At 44.6% G+C, this 20,789-nt stretch overlaps 1 protein-coding gene across 1 annotated transcript in view; it reads left to right on the forward strand.

Moving 5' to 3' along the window:
* The window catches only part of CACNA1G (calcium voltage-gated channel subunit alpha1 G), a gene marked incomplete at its 5' end in the record, with an annotated part of 128,339 nt that extends 107,550 nt beyond the window's left edge, over positions 1 to 20,789 (forward strand). Inside the window, 10 exons of the mRNA XM_082775190.1 lie at positions 983 to 1,116; positions 2,540 to 2,610; positions 2,904 to 2,982; positions 3,067 to 3,188; positions 4,090 to 4,434; positions 6,682 to 6,822; positions 9,858 to 9,992; positions 13,116 to 13,305; positions 15,832 to 16,001; positions 19,739 to 20,789. Of these exons, the coding sequence (XP_082631316.1) occupies positions 983 to 1,116; positions 2,540 to 2,610; positions 2,904 to 2,982; positions 3,067 to 3,188; positions 4,090 to 4,434; positions 6,682 to 6,822; positions 9,858 to 9,992; positions 13,116 to 13,305; positions 15,832 to 16,001; positions 19,739 to 20,593 (2,242 nt within the window). The 3' untranslated portion in view covers positions 20,594 to 20,789. The remainder of the gene's footprint in view (positions 1 to 982; positions 1,117 to 2,539; positions 2,611 to 2,903; positions 2,983 to 3,066; positions 3,189 to 4,089; positions 4,435 to 6,681; positions 6,823 to 9,857; positions 9,993 to 13,115; positions 13,306 to 15,831; positions 16,002 to 19,738) is intronic.

Genomic DNA, 20,789 nt, shown 5'->3' on the forward strand with positions numbered 1-20,789 from the left:
TTAGACCCCAGCACTCTTCCCAGTGATAGCATCTAACACGTGGAAATGCTTTTTGGTGTGGCTGGTGGAAACCAGGGTAGGCGGACAGTTAGGATGCGAGTTGGAGACAGGAGCATGCATGTGAAGAAGAGTGACTTGCACCGATTTGGTGGGTGGACAAAATTGGAGCAAGTCACTCACCGACTGTCTGGTTCCCTTGTCACACCGACTGCATGTCCACAGAATCGTGAGGACTGAGTGAAGTGGCAGAATTTGTGCCAAGGGAGAGAGACTGCTCCTGAGCAGAAATCAAAGAGCAAAAGGACCTCCTTTTGTGCAGATGCTGAGCAGCAGATGAAATGGCTGCTTTTTCTAAATTTCCACTCTCGTATCTTACAAATAAATATTTTATGTCAATGGTAAATCTTTCTCCTCCCATTTTCACCTCCTTCAAGGTCATTACCAAGAGTCCTGGCACTGAGCCGGACGTGATGTGAATCATTCAGCAGCCAGGGGCATGGTTTCACATGTCTGCCCCCGTTTCGGCTCTCTGTGCTGGGATTACATCTCTGTCTGACCCGGCAGGAATCCGTGGTGTCTTTCCTTCACCCAGTGCAATTTTTGTTCCAAGGACTGGGCACGGGCTTCACCTCTTTCTGGGGTAAAGCTCACGCTGAGGTCCACGAGTGCCATGTCTGGAAGGGGCCAACAGAGGCTGCAGCATCTCCCCTGAGGTCTGCAGCCTCTGGGTAGAAAACTGCCCTGCTTTGTTTCTGTTTCCCTTCAGTCGAGAATAACGTTGGCTGTTAGCTGATTTTATAACAAGCTGCATTAGTTATAATGATTTCATAACATAACTGCTTTTGTATAATACCCTCAGAAAAATGCTGCAGATTCATTTGAGTGCGAGAACCATTGAAATGACTGGAATTCATGTGAAACAAGCTGCCTCCTGTTGCCAGCTTCTTAGTAGATGTTAAACTTCATTTTGTGTTGTCTCCAGATGGAACCAATTAGATCTGGCAATTGTGCTGCTGTCTATCATGGGTATCACTTTGGAAGAGATTGAGGTGAATGCTTCGCTACCAATTAACCCCACTATTATCCGAATCATGAGGGTTCTCAGGATTGCTCGAGGTGAGACAAATTAAGCAGAACTGGCTTGTGTTAGAGGTTGCAGGGTCCCCTCCAGGAGAGAGTTAAGCATTGGGAAACAGTTCTGGGGCACATCCCCATCACAGTGTGCATAGCTCTGGCATCAACAGCCTGTAAACAAATAAAAGAACAATGGGGGAAAATACTTGCGAGGAGCCAAAAAGCTGAGCCAACTGACCATGTGTTTCTATCTTAAGAGGACTTGAAGACCGAGAGCTTAGAAATAAAGGACAAATAGCTGTGGTTGTAACTCCCAGAGATGTACCTGGGAAATTATGCCAGTCAAATCAAACTCGTCTCTGATGGGGATTACAGAACACAAGCTTGAGTACATTGGCTTTAAAAGACAAGCATCTAATAAATTTAATTTCCCGTGGGACTTTACATCTCACCACATTGTGACAAAACATGCCTCATCACTCTGCATCCATCTGTCCCCTCAGAACTGTAATGACACGTACCCGAGTTGTGAAGCCAGCTTCCTTAGGGCTGCATTTTTCACAACAGGGACGTCTCAGGTCCAAACGATGGAGAGGCAAAATGTGAGTGCTCAGGCCCTTAATAAAGTGCTCCCAGGCTTTCCTGAAGGGCAATGTTGTGCTCTGAGGCATAATTGCTATGATTGCAGTCCTCATCTAAGCAACAAAAGAAGAAATGAAGTGCTGTTGTGTCTCAAGGGAGAAAAAAGTGTTTTTCCTGTGCATTGGATCCCTTTCAGAATTAAAAATATAAGCAGTTTCCAACTGGATATGCAGCCTTCTGGAAGAGATGTGTAAATCAGTTCCTCAGTGAATCATATATGAAAGTGGGTAGCCTATGGAAGTGGGAAAGTAGCCCCAGAGCTGGGAAAGCAACTGCTCACAGTGCAGGGGAAGAAAGAGCTGGGTCCAACAGAGATGACGTGGGGAAAGGATATTCTCTGTCATGTATTTTATTAGATTCAAAACCCAAGCTGGAAGTACACCTGGTGTGCAAAGTGGTGTAAGAGGCCAGCGAAGGATGCAGCTCCCCCCAGCTGTTAGCTTTAAAGCAGCTAGAAGGGAACATGTGCGTACCTCTTAAACCTCATTATTCCGCTCGGTAGCTGGAGGTGAAACGGCTGCTCCTGTGTTCCTGGGTAGGTGTCAAATTGTCCTTCTCAGTGAGAGGGAAAGGAAAAGCCAGGCAGAATGGCAGTGCTTTCTCCAGGTCTTGGGATAGGTGATGCTGCTGCTCGCAGGAGTTCAATAGTATCCAAGCAACCAGGAGCGATGCCAAAGGGCCAGGAGCTGTAGTGGCTCATGGAGAACACTTGCCATCATTTCACATTTCTCCTCCTATAAACCTGTGGCTCCTGTGAGGGGGGCTGAGTTTGTGCCTCCGTACTAATGCTGCCGTTACCATATTACGACCGTGTTTTCTGCAGTGTTGAAGTTGCTGAAGATGGCTGTAGGGATGAGAGCCCTGCTGGACACCGTGATGCAAGCGCTGCCTCAGGTAACCCACTGCCACAGCACACCAGATCTCCTCTGGCCCACAGCTGATTTCTTATTGCGGAGGAATGCTAATCATTTTATCTCTACTGTCATTAGAGACTCACATTTCCCTTCCGAAGCACAGTCTGAGATACAGTCCTCACATTGAGGTCATTTTTCCCCCGAAGCAATTTAAGTTTTGGATTAAAGAATACAGCAAGAAACAGGTCTGGAACAAAAAAATCAATGAATGTTCTTTTTTTTTTCTTTTTTTTTTTTTTTTCTTTTCCCCCCCATTTCTTTTTCTCTTTCCAGGTGGGGAATCTGGGTCTTCTCTTCATGTTGTTGTTTTTCATATTTGCAGCTCTTGGAGTGGAGCTCTTTGGAGACCTCGGTGAGTGCTGCCCTGCGCCGTGATGGCAAAAGGGGGTGGGCGCGGGGGCGAGCGGGGGTCTCACTGCCGCGCTTCGTCCCGCAGAGTGCGACGACACGCACCCCTGCGAGGGGCTGGGGAGGCATGCCACCTTCCGAAACTTCGGGATGGCCTTTCTCACTCTCTTCCGGGTATCCACGGGGGACAACTGGAATGGGATAATGAAGGTAAGAGACCCACGGAAACGGCATTGCCTGTTGCTGCTCTCAACAATGGTCCTGATCCCTGCTGCCCAGCAGCACGAAGCCTGTAGTTATGCCATGGTTTCTGGACACCCCATATGTTTCCTTTCTTAACCCTGAGAGAGCACCTTAAGAAGACAGGATAAAAGCAAAGGGACACATTTCTCAAGTGGCATGAGTTCAGTTCAGTAACAGATGAGTTTTGATTATTTTTTTTCTTAAGTCTCCAATTACTATTGCTTTTTTGTGGTTTTTGGTTTTGTGTGTTGGTTTTATTGTTGTTTTCTGAGAAAACCCATGTTTCTGGGAGAGAGTCTGTCTTAGGGGACAGCCTAAAAGTCAAGTCACTGTGAAAAAACCTGCTCTGTGAACGCCCGGGGTGCCAGCTGGGCCGAGGGAATTGCTGCTCTGTCTGTCTGTAGCCCATGGTGAATGTAAGCTGGCTAAACCCCACCAGGGAGCTGTGAGCTTGAGGAAGGGGTGTCTGCAAGCCCTGCTACTGTGGGGTAGCCGATGGGTTGTAGTGCACCCTGCTTTGCCCTGAGTCCATGCACCACATTCTTGTTTTTGGTTTCTAACCTTGTAAAACGGGCTTATCCAAAGCGAGGCACTGGAACGAGTGAGGCCATTACAGCACCAGCATGTCAATGGCTGTTGCTGAGCTCCCCAGGGACAATTTCCTTTGAGCCTGCTTATGGTGACTAACACGGGAGAAGAAGTGAGGTTTTACTTGGAAGTATTTTGTCACTCTGGACATGAGACTTGTCCAAACTTCTCTGTTTTCTGCATGGAGGGAGAACCCACTGCAGCCAAATGGCAGGCAGAGGTCTGTGCTGGCCAGCTGGAACCTCCTCACACCCCTCAGCCATTCTCCCCTTGTTTCTAGGACACCCTGCGAGACTGTGACCAGGAGTCCACCTGCTACAACACCGTCATTTCGCCCATCTACTTCGTCTCCTTCGTGTTGACAGCCCAGTTCGTCCTGGTGAACGTGGTGATCGCCGTGCTCATGAAGCACTTGGAGGAGAGCAACAAGGAGGCTAAAGAGGAGGCAGAGCTCGAGGCAGAACTGGAGATGGAGATGAAGACAATCAGCCCTGGCCATCGCAGCCCCTCGGACATCTTTGCTTGGACAGGCAGTGTCGGTGGCGAGAGACCCGAGAGCCCCCGAGGATGTACCAATCCCATGCAAATCAAGGTGGATTCTCAGCTCTCATTAGTTTACCCTATGGTGAGAATCTCAGTTGGAGGGTGAAGAGGGGTTGGCCTGCTAAGGGAAGACATGCACGAGTCGGTAATGAAGGAGCGGTTGTACCATACGCCAGGGGCTTGGATTCCTCGCTGTCTGCTGACGGATTGCTGCACGGTGTTGGAGCCAGTGCTCCAGGAAGGAGACCCTAGGCAGGTCTCCAGTCCACCTTGGTGCATCTGTTTAGAGGTACAGAGCTTTGCAATTTGTTCTGGAGATGTGCCCAAGCCACCAAGTACAGAGCTTGCTCTAAATTTGCTCTAATCCAAAGTTTGGGCTAGGCTCTTTGCAAGAGCAAAATTACGAGCATAATAGTGCTGCCACAAACTGCAACATAAAAGAGGAATAAAACTTGGCTAATCTTTGCTTAAGAAATAAATTTGTTTTATAGAGCCTCAACTTAAAATTCATCCCCACAATCAAGCGTGTAAGAAAAGATTATTTTAACAATAGAATAATCCAGGGGGGATGCAAACCTGAGCTCACCAGCACTCGTGGCAAAACTCCCATTAGCAGGAGCAGGGCCCTGACGTGGTAGTTGCTACGGCTGCAGCAAGTCTCTGCAAAGCAGAGCTTCTGGATGAAGACTCCGTTTGAGGAATGAGGGAGGTGAGGTCAAGACCCAGACGGGTCCTTTGGGAGGGAACTGCACTGGAATTATACAAGAAAAATGGTCCAGCCTTTTTTTAGTCTTAGCTGATTGCAAATTGGGTTAAACTCTACACAGACCTCATTAGCTTTTATTACATCATGATTTCACAACCGCATATCTTGGCCTCTGCCTGCGGCGGACTAATGAGTATTCTAATGCATGAAAAACTCATTTATGATCTTTAGTCCAAGAGTGAAAAAGAGTAAATCCCTACTTGAGCTTTGTTTCAGTTCCTAAGCTACCGGCGATTTCTGGTTCCATTAGGAGTCACTGATGTCTGAGATGGAGTCCAAAGCTGCTCTTTGGCACAAGAAAAAGGAGTTCAGGGCAATATGGGGAAATCCAGGCTCATTACAGCCTCTAGGAAGAAACAACATGTCCCAACTGCTGTTGTACATGTTGAGCAGAGTGCTGGCAAACTGTCCTCAGCTCTATTGCCCTGCATCAGTACTCATTGGCAAAAAGAGAAGTTGTAGAATTGCAGGAGAAATCAATGAGAAGGATGCTTTCAGCTCTTCAGCCTGTTAAACCTGTCCTTTGCGAAGGTGGCATTGGGAAGGGCTTATTCTTGTCAAAATCTCCAGAACATCTTTCTTGCTCTTCCACCCAAACAGAGGCTTTGAAAACCTCCAGAAGAATTCCAATTATTTAAGGTCCCAGCCAAAAATCTTCAGGACAAATCTGATGCTTGAGCATGACAGTAGAGGAATTCAATTCCCAGGACATGACCCTGCAAGGACATGTGGTTAGCATGCTCTTCTGCTTGCCTTGTCCCCAAGATTTTTGCACTGTGTGCTGTTTGACTGTAATGACGGTCTTCATTTCATCGTACACATTAGACATTCCCTACATGAAAGGTGCTTAAATTGCTGCCACACCGTGTGTGAGGGGTCCTGCTCTGAGCACCCTCCTGCTGTCTGTGCTGTGGCCAGATGTTTTGAAGTTGGCCAGGACAACAGAGGCACCTCAGCCCGTGTCTGGCACATGAATGAGTGACCTGAGGTGTGGCTGTCCTGGGCTTCTGCAGCTTTCATGGACAGGATGCTCGGCATCTCTTCCAGTTGGGTTATTTTAGTTTATGTGACCAAGGATATGGATTTAGGTGTCAGATATTAGGCCCTCTTTGCTCAAAAGCATGGACTATGGGCGCATGAACATTACAGCAGTAGTGTCCTGTAGAAAACAGCCCCCTTACGCAGCTCAGACACCAGCAGGATCCAGCCATGTGTGTTGAGGGCTGAGGGGTCTGGGACACAGCAGCCCCTCCAGTCCCATCTCTCATGATGTTGGAGAAAGCTTTCACTGCTCACTGTGATATTACTGCACTGTTCTCTCTCCTCTCCTGCCTCACCTTGCCTGTCCTGTTGTTTCTGTTACTGCTATTCTCCATTAATGTTTGTCTTTTTTTTTCTCCCTTCTGTTCTTTTTTCCTCTTTTGTTTGCTTTGGTTTTTTTGTTTGTTTGGTTGGTTTTTTTGGTTTTTTTTTACACTGTACTTTTTTCTCTCTGTCCCTCAAATTTTATCTCTTTCTTTGGCTTGCTCTACCCTTCTGCATGCTACACACCACCCCTCCTAGGAAAGGCACTTGTTTGATACCATATCACTGCTGATCCAGGAATCTCTGGAAGGAGAGCTGAAGCTGATGGACAACCTGTCAGGCTCTGTGTGCCATCATTATGCCCTCCCTGCTCCCGAATATTACAACTCTGAGAACCAGGTTAATATTCCTAATTTCCTGAAAAGTCTCCATCCAAACTTGATTTGACTGAGACCTTTAATAGAGAGTTAAAATTCTTTGCTTTTATGTAATGTAGTTGCAGGGATTTTGGAGGATAATCATTTTGGCTTTTTCTCTGAGAGTCAGGATAAGATCTGGTTTTATGAAGTTGTGTATCAGTGCAAGAGGAAAAGTACAGGCTTTGAGTTTCCATCTTCAACACAGTAAGAAGGTTTTCTTTGGATTTACTGTTCGTGAGTGCTGCAGGGAAAATGTGCAAAATCCCATCTTCATCCTCCAGTGGGGTTCTTGTGTCTGGCATCTTGCTCTCACCCAGGGCTCCACGGCAGTGTCAGGACACAACTGCGGAGCCTGGAGGACAGCTTGAGTTGTTCCCAGAGGGGAGCCTGAGCTGGCAGGGATCAGAAGTTGATCTCTGCATCTTGTGCCTACTTACACTACGTGAAAATCCAGTTTTGAATGATTTTCCTACAGAGGCTTCTCGCAAGTGGGTCATTGTAAACTAGATCCTCATCTCTGATCCACACTGAATTCTGAAGGTGAGGCAGCCCTTAACAATGTACTTAAGTAATGGCGTGCTCCAGTACTTTCTTGAATACATGCTGTAGTGCTTATTTAAAAACAGTTCATTTACTTCTTAGAATAAAATTCCTTCTTTTTCAAGCATGTCATTCTTTAGAGCAAATATTTTCCCTAACTCACAGCAGTAACCATAATAATAATTCAAACATACCTTTTTTTTTTTTTTCCCTGCAGTTGGAATTCAGCAAATTCCGTATTTCTTCATTTCTTCTCTTTCTGGCTAAAAATAGCCAGAAGTTTTCTTGTTAAATCAGTGTGCTTATTTACGAGCTCACTGACACTCTAAATTATCCAACTCAGTGGTTCATTAGAGGGAAGGAACAAGCTTAGGTAAAATGAAATCCTACTGCAGGTCTTTATATAGCAGGAGAACATGTCTCCCTCTGATTGCTGCCTATCGCTCTCCAGATTGAAGTCTATTAAGCTGTAGGAAGCAGCTGCCTCTGAGAGCTGCTGGAGGAACAGAGACAGTAGCTTTGGTGGGGAAGGCTGAGGGTCAGTGCGAATCGCAGCAAGAGCTGGCTGGGAATTTTTTGCCACAACATTTTTCACCAGAAAGTGCTGTTGCAGCAAAAAAAAAAAATAATAAAAAATAAATAAAAAAATAAAAAAATAAAAAAATTTTGTTTTGACATTTTTATGTAATGAAAAAATATAGCATTTCAGTTTGCAGTGGGTTTTTCTTTTCAGATTTAAGCTAGACTTTTTTTGTTGTTGTTGCAATTAAAAAACATATAAATCAATTGAATGTTTCCAACAAAATGTTTTGACTGCCTCAAATTCAATTTTGGGAGAGGGGAGGCTGAAAGGAGGGCTGTTTTGTTTACATTTTGGCTTTTCCGTTCACAACATTTGTCATGTTCTCGGGCAAGTCAGGAATTCAGAGCAGCGCTGGGACCTGCTGAAAGCAACCTGACGAATGGCAGCTCCCAGCAGAGCAGCTCTGCTGGGCAGGAGATGCCGGCGCCCACCACGCTCCAGCACAGCCCAGCTCCAGTCAGTGGGCTGGATGTGTCCCCATGAGCCATCAGCATCCCCGTTAGGGATTGCAGTCTTCGTGCTGGCAGCCTGCTCAGTCCTGCCTGGCTGGGTGCCCTGGGGGAAGCCAGGAGGTCTCCCAGAGCATCTCTCATCCATTGCCAGTGGACGTTAGTTACCAAGCCTGAGGTTAGATGAGAGGAGCCTGACCCTCTTGCTTTTGTAGCCAAGGTTTTGAGACTCTCAAAGTTCACTCATCACTGGATTTATTTCACCCCACTGATATAATTTCTTTGAGTGAGGTAACTCAGAACCCTTTGACAACTTAACAGCAGCAGATCTGGGCCTCTGTGGTTTCTGCTGGAAGAAATGTTGCTGTTGAAAGCCTTCAGGCATAGAAGGTAGGGGGGAAAAAGTGCACAGGGAGAAATAGGGAATGAAAAGGAAGCACCTGGGACATGTCCAGGCTGCCTGTGACCTGGTGAAATGTCCTCTCCAGCGCTGCTTGCCTGCTGCCACGGACACAGCAGCTGCAGACACAGACCCAGGCTGGGGATTCTCTCTCCAAAACATTTCGTGCTTCTTAGAAAAATGCTCTGTGTCTGTGGAGAGATCTTTATCAAGATTTTCCCTGAATGCCTTCAGCAGGGATGTGCTGGTGCAGCAGGAGTGCTGAAGATGGTGGGGGATAGAGCGATGGTGGCAGCTGGGGGCTGAGGGATGCAGCTGGTGTTTTTGGCAGGGCAGGTTTGGTGCTTCCCCAGGTGCTGTAGGCTCACCAGCAGGCCAAAGCCCAGAGAAGTCCCCAGTGAGGTACTTCTGACCTTCCCAATTTCAATCAAGCCTTAATGATTTCACTGTCATTGTTGAGTCGTTAGGAAGTTAACGATGGTCCCAGCTGGCTGTCAGGGAGGGGAGAGGTCTCCATGCCCTCCTGAAGCACAGAGAAAGGCATGTGCCATACCCCAGCCTTGAAATGGCTTTGGTGTTGAGGAATCCTTGGGGATCCGACCAGATTAGCTTGGAGGCCACAAAAACAGCTGAGGTGCTGGGTAGGAACCGCTCCAGAGAAGGCAAAAGGTAACGAAGCCTCTTGTGCTTGATCCCAGCCAGGAGGATAAGTATCTCCAGTAGGAAAGCAATGTTACTTTTGCTGCTCCACCTAGACAGAAAAACAACAAAATATAATGCTAGCATTAGCGTGTGGTTTTATACTCCCTCGCAACTCATCGGTAAGCATTTAAGTATGAACGTCCCACTCTTTTTGTCATTTCTTTGTTATATTCTGTTTCTTTAATGTTCTGTCCCTGGTAACAATGTGCATGATATAGCTGCTCCCACTGCAGGGATATTGCTTTAGCGTCTAGAAGTGTTTATATTATGATACTTTTATTTTATTTTTTCTTTGAAGATTTGTGTCCTGGTTTCTTATGTTTAATCATCTCTCCCTTCAGATCCCTCTAGCTGAGATGGAGGCTCTGTCTCTGACGTCAGATATTCTCTCTGAAAAGTCCTGGTCCTTAGCTCTGACGGATGACTCTTTTCCTGATGATACTTACACACACTTACTTAATGCTCTGGAAAGCAATGTACATACACTGGTCACTGTATAGTCTGATGTTTACAGGGTTCGAAATACTGCTTTTGCCTCCCTACACCTGCCTAATGGCATTCTTAGTTCAAGCACATTTCCAAATAGCACCAACCTTCCCCCTGAACAGGACATTGTCCTTAATGCCATTAGGACCTGGGCTGGTACCACTCTTTGTCTGCAAAGCTGGCTCCCTGTGAGAAATAAGTATTTCTTTTTTTTTTTTTTTTTTTTCCTTTGGCGTCTTATGTAAAAACAATGTGTTTTCTACAAATAAAATAAATAGAGAAAGGAAAAAAAAAAAAAAGGCATTGGAAAGCATCAAGGTTGAAATTTCCTCTCCATCTGAAACAAATCAGTGATGCTGCGTGGAAGAGACACCCATGAGCTAATGACTCATGTGTCCTCTGCAGAGGGGTCATCCACAACCCTTTGGTGTGTAACGGATTTTTGTCTTTATGAACACAGGCACCACAAGGCTTTTTGCATGATTCGGGCCAGACTGTTTATTTTACAAATATCAGATGGGGATCTCTCGGAGATGCTGCTGCTTTTCTGAATTCTTACTCGCAGTCATCTCACTGGAGAAAAAAAAAAAAAAAGTCTGGATTATTTTGTCTCTTTCTGAATGAAGTAACCAGTATTTTGAACCCTGCCTTAACCATCTCCTCTTTGAAACATTAGACATTTTTAGCTGTGTAGCAGTCAAGTGCTTTTTTCTGCTGTACAACAGACATAACTCCTCTTCCAACATTTTTGGATCATTCTTGTTTTCTTTGTTGTTGTTCATGTACCTGCCTTTGGATGTTTGTGTTGTTGATAAATTTTCTGCCATTCTAGTCAAATGCCATCCTAATTAATACTTATTTGGGAAACACCTCTTAAACCGTGACAATATTTCCCATCATGCTTCATGGCATCATGTACAAAAGATTTTGTAAACTGCATTGAACATTTTGTGTGGGACGTTTTGTTTCAAAATTAGTTAGTTTGGAGGGAGGAGATACTTATTTGAGTTTTGAATCAGGTTATAAGCAAGCCAGTTTGACAGCATAGTAAAGTCTCAAGGATATAGCCAAGAGAGGTTTTCTCCAAAAAAAAGAAAAAAAAAAAAAAAAAGAAAGAAAGAAAGAAAGAAAAAAAGTGAATTTGTGTGTCAATACCAACAAAGTGTTTTGGTCAAGATGTCTTCCCAAACTGCTGAAAAGCTGCAATCTTTTGTTGAAATATTTTCTAAATGCATTTTTTATACTTCATTTATACACAACATTAGCTGAAAACTACCTCAGACAGAATGTTTTGTTTGCCTCAAAATAGATTTGGTTAGGGATTTTTTTTTGGTTCACAGAAAACTGAAATTTGATTTTCAGTCAAGCCAAAACAACATGTTTTTCAAAACTGCCAGTGAACCAAAAAGTCATGTGCTCCCACTGCTCTGCTTGCGAGCTGGACTCAGAGGATCATTTTGCAGCCATTTTAAATGGTTTTCATGAATTTCACTCATGAGATTGTCCCAAGATGATCAGAAGCTGGAAACAAGTCCTCTGTGGTATTGGATCCTGTCAATGAACCTAGAGGCTCATTAAAGGTTGGGTTTGGACAGGATCTTGAATCCAAATTCTCGAGTTCAAACCCAAATGGTTTTGAATTTGAAAGCTCAGCTTTCAGGCCATCATTTTTGCTTTAGGCTAAATAATATGAAGGCTAAATAATATAAACATACTGCTCTGAAGGGGAAGGCAGGGAGGGAGGAACACCGAGGTTTCCCAACCCAAGTCTCAGCTTTACCAGCACAGATTTTGCTTGATCAAGAGCCTGTAGGCTCTTGTACCTGGGATAGATAATGAGTAGATCCCAGCTAGATCCAAATGGACAGATTCCCCAGGAGTGAAAGTAACACTGCAGGACAGTGCAGACCTGTTTCCTTCATTAACTTTTCAAGTAGTCTTTTTTTTTTTTTTAATTTTATTTTTTTTCTTCTTTTTTTTTTTTTTTCTTTTTTGTAAATCCTGTTCAATCTCATTATGTGTTTTTGTGCGAATGAAATGCCACAGCGTAATTTTGTTTTTATGACTAGAGGACAAAATTAAACAAGCAAAAAACCACAACCAAACAAAAAAACCACCAGCCTCAGAACGTTGATTTTGGAAAAACTGCAATAACTGCAGTGCACTGAGTGAATGAAAGGCTTGTCCAAAAATAAGGTTTAAAGTTTTCTTAAAATGCTCTGCAATATACTGTATCAAATGACAATGTCACATCTGATTTCTCTAGTTTTCAATAGAGATGTTTTAAAGATGAGATAATTCTTTCGTTAGAAATGAACAGGAAAGTTGACTTTACTTCCATTTTTCTAACACTGTCACACAGAAGAACACCCGGGAACAGTTCTGGGATAGAGATATATTTCCTTATGAAATCAGACCTGAATCTACTTCGTTTGATATTGCATCTAGTGCTGCCCATTCCAAGAGACTCCTTGGCTGTAAAAACCCTACAGTCAACACATATACAATAACCCTTGCTTGCGTTAGATCCCTTCTAATTAGAGAATGGCTTTAACCCCAAAGCAGTAGGTTTATCCCTTTCAATAAAATGGGTTTAGTTATTCCTAACATGAGAAGAAAACCAATAAAATTGTGCTGAGAGCCAGAATAGGACATTTTCTTTAAAATAGTTTTGGTGAGTTTCTGGTTTCCGTTGTTTTTTTGCTGTTGATGTTGTCATTAGAAGGGGAAACTTTGCAAAAGTCTGACTTGCAGAGGAGGGAACATGGAGAAAGCTTTATCGTTATTGCAGAGGATCAAAGTTTTGCAAAGCATGTGACTACCGCTGGCCTTGAGGCATGATGCCTTCTTTACGTACCCCCGAAATAGTCATGGTTTATTACCGCAGTGTTGCTTCCTTTGTTTCTGTGGTCCATTCCGTGTGACAGTTTCTCGACAATACCAACCGAGGGGTTTAGCTTCCTGGTAGATCCATTTGTGCCACCCGTGCATACTGACGATGTGCATGCCCATCGTGCCATACTGGTTGCAATGGCTGTCGCTAGCGTTTCTGGGCACTTCTCCTCTTCCCGACCCTACGGCTTCTCCCTTCCTCACTGCTTCTCTCCCCGTAGGCTGATCTCCGCTCCAAGGATGACACGTTGACGCTGTCCCCAGACAAGGACTTGCTGAGCGTGAGGAAGCCGTCGGTGGGGCGCACCCGCTCCCTGCCCAACGACAGCTACATGTTCCAGCCGCCGCGCTGCCGGCCCTGCGCCGCCGGCCTGGCCGAGAGGACTCCGACCCACCACAAGGCCCAGTCAGGTACAAAGCTGTGACCGCCGTGGGCTGGGGGGGTCCAAGCGAGTCAATAGGAGGCAGCAAATTGCCTTCGGTTCCTAGGAAGGTCTTGGGGGGGGCCTAGATGTGTGGAACGGCTTTGCAAAGCCGCCCCCTCAGCTTGCAAAGATGAGGCTGAAGGGATTGCTCCTCTCCTCCGAGCTTGGCGGTGGCACAGGGAGCTGTTGGCCTGGCTGATTGTGCCCTGGCGTAGTCACAGTCAACAAGACCCAAGCTTCATCTATCTCACCCAGGCTAATTGTTGTCCAGGAACAAAAATCCCAGCAGAACAATATTTCCTTGTGCCCATTTTATTTTTTTGCAGCAGTACCTGCTGTAGAGGTTTTGGAAGCACTGTACGGGAACATCTGTGAAAGAAGGGAAAACGGTGTCTCTAAATGCCTGTAAAATGAACATAAACATGCTGAACTGAGAGAGAGCTCGGTGTGAGATGAATGGAAAAATGAGAGTGTAGGATTGTCCTTCTCAGTGTGCGTGGTTGGGATGCACGCCTTAGAGCTAAATTCAGAGATATTCTTAGATGCAGTGTGCTGCAGATACCGAGGTCTCTATATACACCTCTGTACCTGTACTTTGAGCTGCCTCCAGTGCTTATCACTATATTTTCATTTACTGTCTCCTAGGGGTTACCTTTGGCTGGTAAGTGAATGTAGCTGTCTTTAATTCCCCTGTACGTGCTCTTAGTAGGCCATCATTTTAGACATTTGTCACAGATAAGACAGAGAAGTTTTTACAAGCATTGTCATTTGAAAGCCTCTAAGCAGAACATAATTTCAGCACTGTTCAGAATGGTAGGAGATTTGAGCAGATTAGAAATAAGATGTTGAAATTTGCATAGTAATAAGAACTTGGATGAATAGTGACTGTTGAACAGCAGAAAGAAAATGCGGACACAACGGAGGAAGATGAATCTGGAGTTGTGAGAAATCTCTGCCACAATATGAAATTTTCAAGGTCAAGAGCTGTCCTTTGAAGAATCTGTTTTCACATAATGTAAAAGGTGCAGCTGAAATCCTGGTCAAATCCCACTGAAATTAAGAGCAGAACTCACATTACCTTTGGTGGAGATGGAACTTATGGGTCTCTGTAACAGCCAAGGAATTCCTTGGAGTTATAATTCCTGACCTTTTTTTTAAAAAAAAAAAAAAAATCTGTTTGGTACAGTGGGAGTTTCCAGTGCTGTATTTCTGACCCTTAATTCAGACACACTCATCCTGTCTTGAAAAACACTATATCAGGAACAAAAAGTGAGTAATTTCTGAGTCCTTCCTTTCAAGATTGTACTTTGCAGTTAGTTCCCAGCATGGAGAACTGTGTAACCCCATCTGACAGTCCTGGCTTATGGGGGCAGGCATTGCACCCTTGTGAATCCACAGGAAAAAAAAATGGTTCTGCTGAAATGTAGAAGTATTTTGGAAAGGTAAAGCTGATATCTTATTCATAACTATGCTGAGCAATTAAATCTTTTGTGTTTTTCTCCTGCTGGTGAAATTCCAGCCATCTTAACTGGGCCAAAGTGCTCGGAGGTGGGTAAGGTGCCTGAATCTTGGCGTATTTGTCATTGTCCTGTTCTACCTGCAATGTCACTGTTTTTCAGGGTGGGGGGAAGTCACCCCTACCTGTTTACAGTCTGTAATATTGTAAAGTGCTGTGAAGATAGGAAAAGGTGCCAGGCACCTCTAATAAATCACCACAACTAAGCCACAATATTTCAAGCTGAGAAAGGTTTTGTTGTCAGAAACACTGGCACTTGCAGGAGGTATTTGTTTGAATACTCCTTCGTAATGGGGCTGTTGTTCTGGGAAAGATTCCAGGACAAATGAGATTCTCTGGGATACGGTCCAGGTTAAATGAATTGTTTTGAAAAATGTTGAGCCCGTGTGGGGGGAGCACGCAGAGTTTCAAACCTTTTAGAAGAAGTAGCCAGCAACCACAAAGGGTCAGAAAGAGGCTGGGGAGTATGCATTTCCTTCTCCTGGGATGCTTTGTAAAGCTAGCCTTGAAAGCTGCCAGGTGCGGTTCTCTTCCACTTGATTCCCAGTGTGTATGCTGGGAATGAGATCTCAGCAGTCGACCTCTGCTTACACTCAGGTATGGGGACATCCTCTTCCAGAACCTTTCAAAAGTAGATCCCCACAGTGCTGAGATGAGTGGTTGCCTGCAAAGTTATTGGCCCTTACGCAGGGATATAGAAATTGCTGGTCCAGATGAACTTCTAGTTCATAATCTTCTGTTCTTTACAGGAGCTAGTCCCAGTTGGATCAGGGGAAAATGCCAAGAAAAATGAAATAATAGACCATTTTGGAATAATTTATTAGTAGGTGGAAGTTTTTTTTCCAGTCATGGAGAACTGTTTGCTGAATTCAGTGTTCTTGCTGTGCCTGTCTGATCCAAGGTGCAAAGGAGCAGTTTTCTCTGAAAGGTCACTGAGACAGGGAAGCGATCACCAGAGGAACATGTCACATTCCTCTTTCTTCTTCCTCTTGCAAGGTTCAAAGGCATCAGTGCAGTCGCAGCCAGCAGACACCAGCTCTCTCCTGCAAATTCCAAAAGACCATTTTCACCACATAAGAGCTCATGACCACTTGGTCTGGGAGAGCAAATCCCAGGTTTCCCAGCCAGTGCACTCTCCTTCTGCTGAGAGGCTACTCCGCAGACAGGTAAGCTGAGGTTTTATATTGCCATGCTTTCAGGTTACCCATATTTTAAGTTCAAGGAGGGTTTCATAGAGAAACCTCTGGAGAAGTGTAATTGTCCTACAGAAATAACAAAAAGGTTGATGGATTTTGATCTGAAAGCCGTCCAGGGGTCTCCAAAGAATGTGTGTGATGCGTATCATCTCCTCTGGCAATGTGCCTAAATGTTCTCCACGATGTTAGCACTTTATTTTTTCAGGTCTCTTCATAAATGCAGCCAAATGCTCCCCAGGGGCTCATTGGGGTTAAGGAACTAATTCTTAACTGCTGTGATTTTCTCAGTGCTTGAAAGGACACAGTGACTGCAAACTCCAACCCAGGCCACCCTTCCTCTGACTCCTCTCATTTCTTGAAAGGGGAAAGATGTTAAAAGGCAGCTGGATATCTCATTGTATGCAAAACCATCATGGAAAGCACATTGTTTTTACAGCGAGAATTGAAAATTAAGATCCTTTTAAATCTCCTATGTGCTTTTGAAAAGCTTGAGTATATGCAAAACAGAACATATTTTATTTTGTAACTGGTTTTATCTCTGTTATTTTGCCTGGCATTGATTTAAGCCCCGATTCAACCGAAGATCTAAGAGATCTAATCAAAGATTCCAGTCTGGTTGATTGGAAACATAAGTTTAAATTTATCCTTTTTAGTAGCATACTTGAACTTGTGCTTCACTCTCACATTTTTAAACATATTTCATTGTGCTGCTGGATCAGGACCAGAGGCATATCTGATTCCCAAACTCCGCTTTCTTCACTAGTTTGTGTCTGATTTTATATACACAGAGTAGATTGGTTTTATTTTTTCAAAAACAATTTCTTTCCTGCATGAAAATATTCCCCTTTCTTTCATCTTTTAATCAACATTGACAAATTAGACAGTTGATTCATTAAGCTCTAAAAATGAATGTGAAGTACCAAGGTTAACAATTACATTAGTCTGTAATACTAAATTGACATAAGAAATTCCTAGCATGTATTCATTTGCAGAGGGATGGCCAGCTACCCCAATCACTGCTAATGGGGAAACTAATTGATGTCATGATTCCAGTTCATAACCACTCTCTCTTGCTTTCTAATGAATAACAGACCCATCTTTTTGAACTGATCTATCTAGAATAAATTACTGCGTTAGCCATCTTCCTCAACCTAATTTTGTTCGCATTTTTGCAGGCTTCTCTTTCTAAAACCTTTCATACATTTAAATTAATTTATTCCCCTCCCTCCTCTCTCTGCTCGTGCGGTGACATAACCATGCTCTTGGAGTGACCTTTCAGGAAGAAAAAGGCTTTGGGATGGTGAGCGGGTATGGTCTGCAGGCCAGTCGCATCCCTCTGAAAGCTACCGAGGTGTTTGCCCTAGGTTTGCTCCTCAGTAGCAAGCAGCTCCCAGCACCATTAATGGGAGTTAGAAGTTGCTCCTGGCAACAGGGTATGATTGCTGCTAGAGTTAATTGTAATCTAGATGGCCAGACACTGAAACTGGGTCTCTGAAGAGGTAAAATCTCCTTTACACCCCCGGCAGTTCTGCTTGCTCAAGTGCTCTCTGCTTGGCTCCTGTTATTGCTGCCACTGATGTGTTACTGGCACATCGGTATAGCCCAGGCTAGCAAAGCATTTTGATTTGCAGTACCCATTTTTCCTTACTGTTACATATATTGCATGTAATTCTGATTTGCTTTCTTTTCTTTCTTTCTTTTTTTTTTTTTTTTCTTTCTTTCCTTTCCCTTCCCCCTTTTCCCCTCTCTATCCTAAATTTGTGCATAGATAAATCTTGTCCACCACATACCTGGTCCGTGCACTTTCCTCCACCATTGACACCCATGTCTTTAACCTCCCTTTCCCTTCAGAGTGCTGTAGAGTGGATGGACACAGTCCCCACAGTACCATGCCATTTAGACTCTGGAAAGTTTGGCAATTAGCAATGCACTCGCAGATGAAGATGAGTGGATCGGATACTTTGAGAGAAGGTGTAAAGCCAAGCTCCCCACTGAGGAATGTGCTCCTTGGCAGTGCAGATGCTTTTCTCCAGGGGAATTCTACCTGAAACTAAAACCAGGTTGATTTGCTGGTTCCAGGACTGTGTGTCCACGGTGTAGCCCACACCAAGTTGTGGCTACTAGAGGTGTACACACCAGTGGGGTGGCAGAGGGTCCTTTTGTTTTGAAAGAAACCAGTAGAACTTTTATACCAGCAGTCACTTCTAACAACTACCAAAGATGCCTGTATCATAGGGAAAGAAAGAATTGGTGTTGACTAACGCTGTCTTTGTATGCAACACAGGTTGGTGCACAAGCAAAAGTAATGACAATAATTACTTTTTGCTGCTCTGTTCTACTTTTTTTGTGGTCTGTGTCTCTTCTCAGGATATGAACATGATTTCTGCTCCCCAAGCATTCCCCAAAGCAAATGGCATCAAGGAGGCCAGAATTAGCTCCAGTCTTGAGTGTGGTTAGTTACCACTCTGACACTGTAAAATTTTAACTAGAAAGGATTAGCTAGTGTTGGACAAAATCATTTGCCATATTAAATATTCTCTCAGTTCTCACAGACGACAAAGGGAGCCCAATGTGCAGATGTAACAATAGTCTCTGGTGTTCGTGCATGCACACATGTGCATACTGCAGCTGATGAGAGCTTTGCCTGAATAGAGATCATTTGGCTCAAAAGATCCTTGTGGGACAATTTTTATAAAAATTCTAAGATCATTTTGGGGGTGATTCATCACAAAAACATTCCTTAGTATGAAGAATTTCATCTCCTTACACTTCTCTAAAGGACTGAGACCAGCTGTATGCATCTCCTCCAAATTTCTTTATGAAGTTTTTAATCTTTAAGATCATTTAAGAGTCTTCTCAAACTGAGATGCTGCCTTTAAGGGCCAGTTAATGTGGCTGATTTATAAACCTTTTTGGCAAGGGATACAATGCAGTGGAAAGACAAAGCCTTCAAACCATGCCATAGGCATTTTTTTGCCAGCAGGCACTGATGCTGCATAGGGCTCAAAACAGCCAAGGCAAAATGTGCCTTAAAAAGCCTGGACCCAAGCATCAGAATAGGTGGAAGTAATTACAGATGGTCCCATCCAGCTTCTGCATCTCCTGCATTTCAAGCTCCCACACTGTGAAATGGTGCCGAGCTGTGGCTCGGATAGGAACAAAGCTGTCCCAAAGCCAGGGACAGGCTGTTGCCCTGCTGTGGGCACAGACTGGTTGTTCTGGTGGCAGTGGCACTGGGGATCCTGCTCCATTCCTCAGCGTCACCTGAGCTAGAGAAGGGAATACGCAGGCTCACTTTCACAGTTTCCTTCTCCTCCTTATACCTGCACTGCTAAAAATCACGAAGTGGTTTGCCGTAGATCCTCATCCTTTGCATAACCAGAATATGTCTAAGTTTGGGTGGGGGCATTCAGTTTTTGCAGTCCTTCATTCTTACAGGAGAAAGCTAGAGGTCAACCATTTATGAAGAATAAAGGGTCAAATTGTGCTGTCACTTAGACAGGGATAAGCCCACGGGTCACTGAGGCATGGGGACTGCTAGAACCCACAGTGCAGGCTGAGTTGTAGGAGCCGGCGGGTCTGTGCTGAGGTATCTCAGAGAGCTGGTGCCCTGTAAATGTTGTGCCTTGCTTGTACTAATCTTTGTTTGGTCTGTCTCTCTCATCTGGCAACTCCCCTCCTCCCCGATCCCTATGCGCTCCGTACAGATGGCTATAAGGAATGACTCTTTGGATAGCAAGGAGAACCTCCACACCGAGGTGAGTGAACTCTCTGACCCAAATGTCCCCGCTGCACCCCGGGAGGACTCATCGGGTGCCCTGATGCCCTCAGAAGCGAAAGAGTTGGCCGCATGGAGCCGGGCAAGCGTTCATACGCAGCAGCATTCCCACAACCAGTATAACATTTCAAAGCAGGCACCAGCATCGTGTGCTTGTGCAGACTCGTATCAGGAGACACCTGGAGATTCAGTGGACCAAGAAGTATCTGAAACAAACAGCTCCTCGGAGCCTTTCACTTCAGAAACTTGCACAGCCTCGAGTGCCTGTTCAGAGGCTCAGCCTCTCACTCCTAAGAGGAACGTGGGCAATACCGGCAGCGTTACACTGAAGGACCTGAAGAAATACCACAGTGTAGACACCCAGGGTCTTCTAAAAAAACCGCCCTCTTGGTTAGATGATCAAAGGAGACATTCAATAGAGATTTGTTCCATGGAAAACAGCCCTCAGCACCATTCCACATCTAGCTCTTCTGGCTTCATAAGTCAGGTGGTAAGTGAAATGGAAGGCTTGCAAGGAACACGGCAGAAGAAAAAACTGAGCCCTCCGTGTATATCTATAGATCCACCCGACGGACAGAGTTTGCTACCTAGAGGACCTCACAGCATCTCACCTGCCAGTGGAGATACTTGCTTGAGACGGCGTGCTCCATCGTGTGATTCCAAGGATTCGATGGATATAGGGGATTCGTTGCTTCCAGACAGTATGTCAACATCTCCTACCCCAAAGAAAGACTTGTTGACACTTCCTAGCTTTTCCTTTGATCAAACGGAAATGGACCCCTGAGTTACTTTTCTGTTGGTGCCAAATGTTTTCTTCCTTTCGTGTAATAGGAAAAAAAAAAAAAAAATCAAAAACTCTGTATTCCAAAATGGCACTGGGTAAAAAATTTCCAAAGAAAGATTAAAGAACCAGCTGGTTAAAAGAGTGGTTAACCTATATCACGCTTACTTAAGCATATGTTCTGCTTAGGTAAAAGCAA

This window comes from Aythya marila (genome assembly GCF_965140915.1).
Source record: "Aythya marila genome assembly, chromosome: 18".
NCBI classification, from domain to species: Eukaryota; Metazoa; Chordata; class Aves; order Anseriformes; family Anatidae; genus Aythya; species Aythya marila.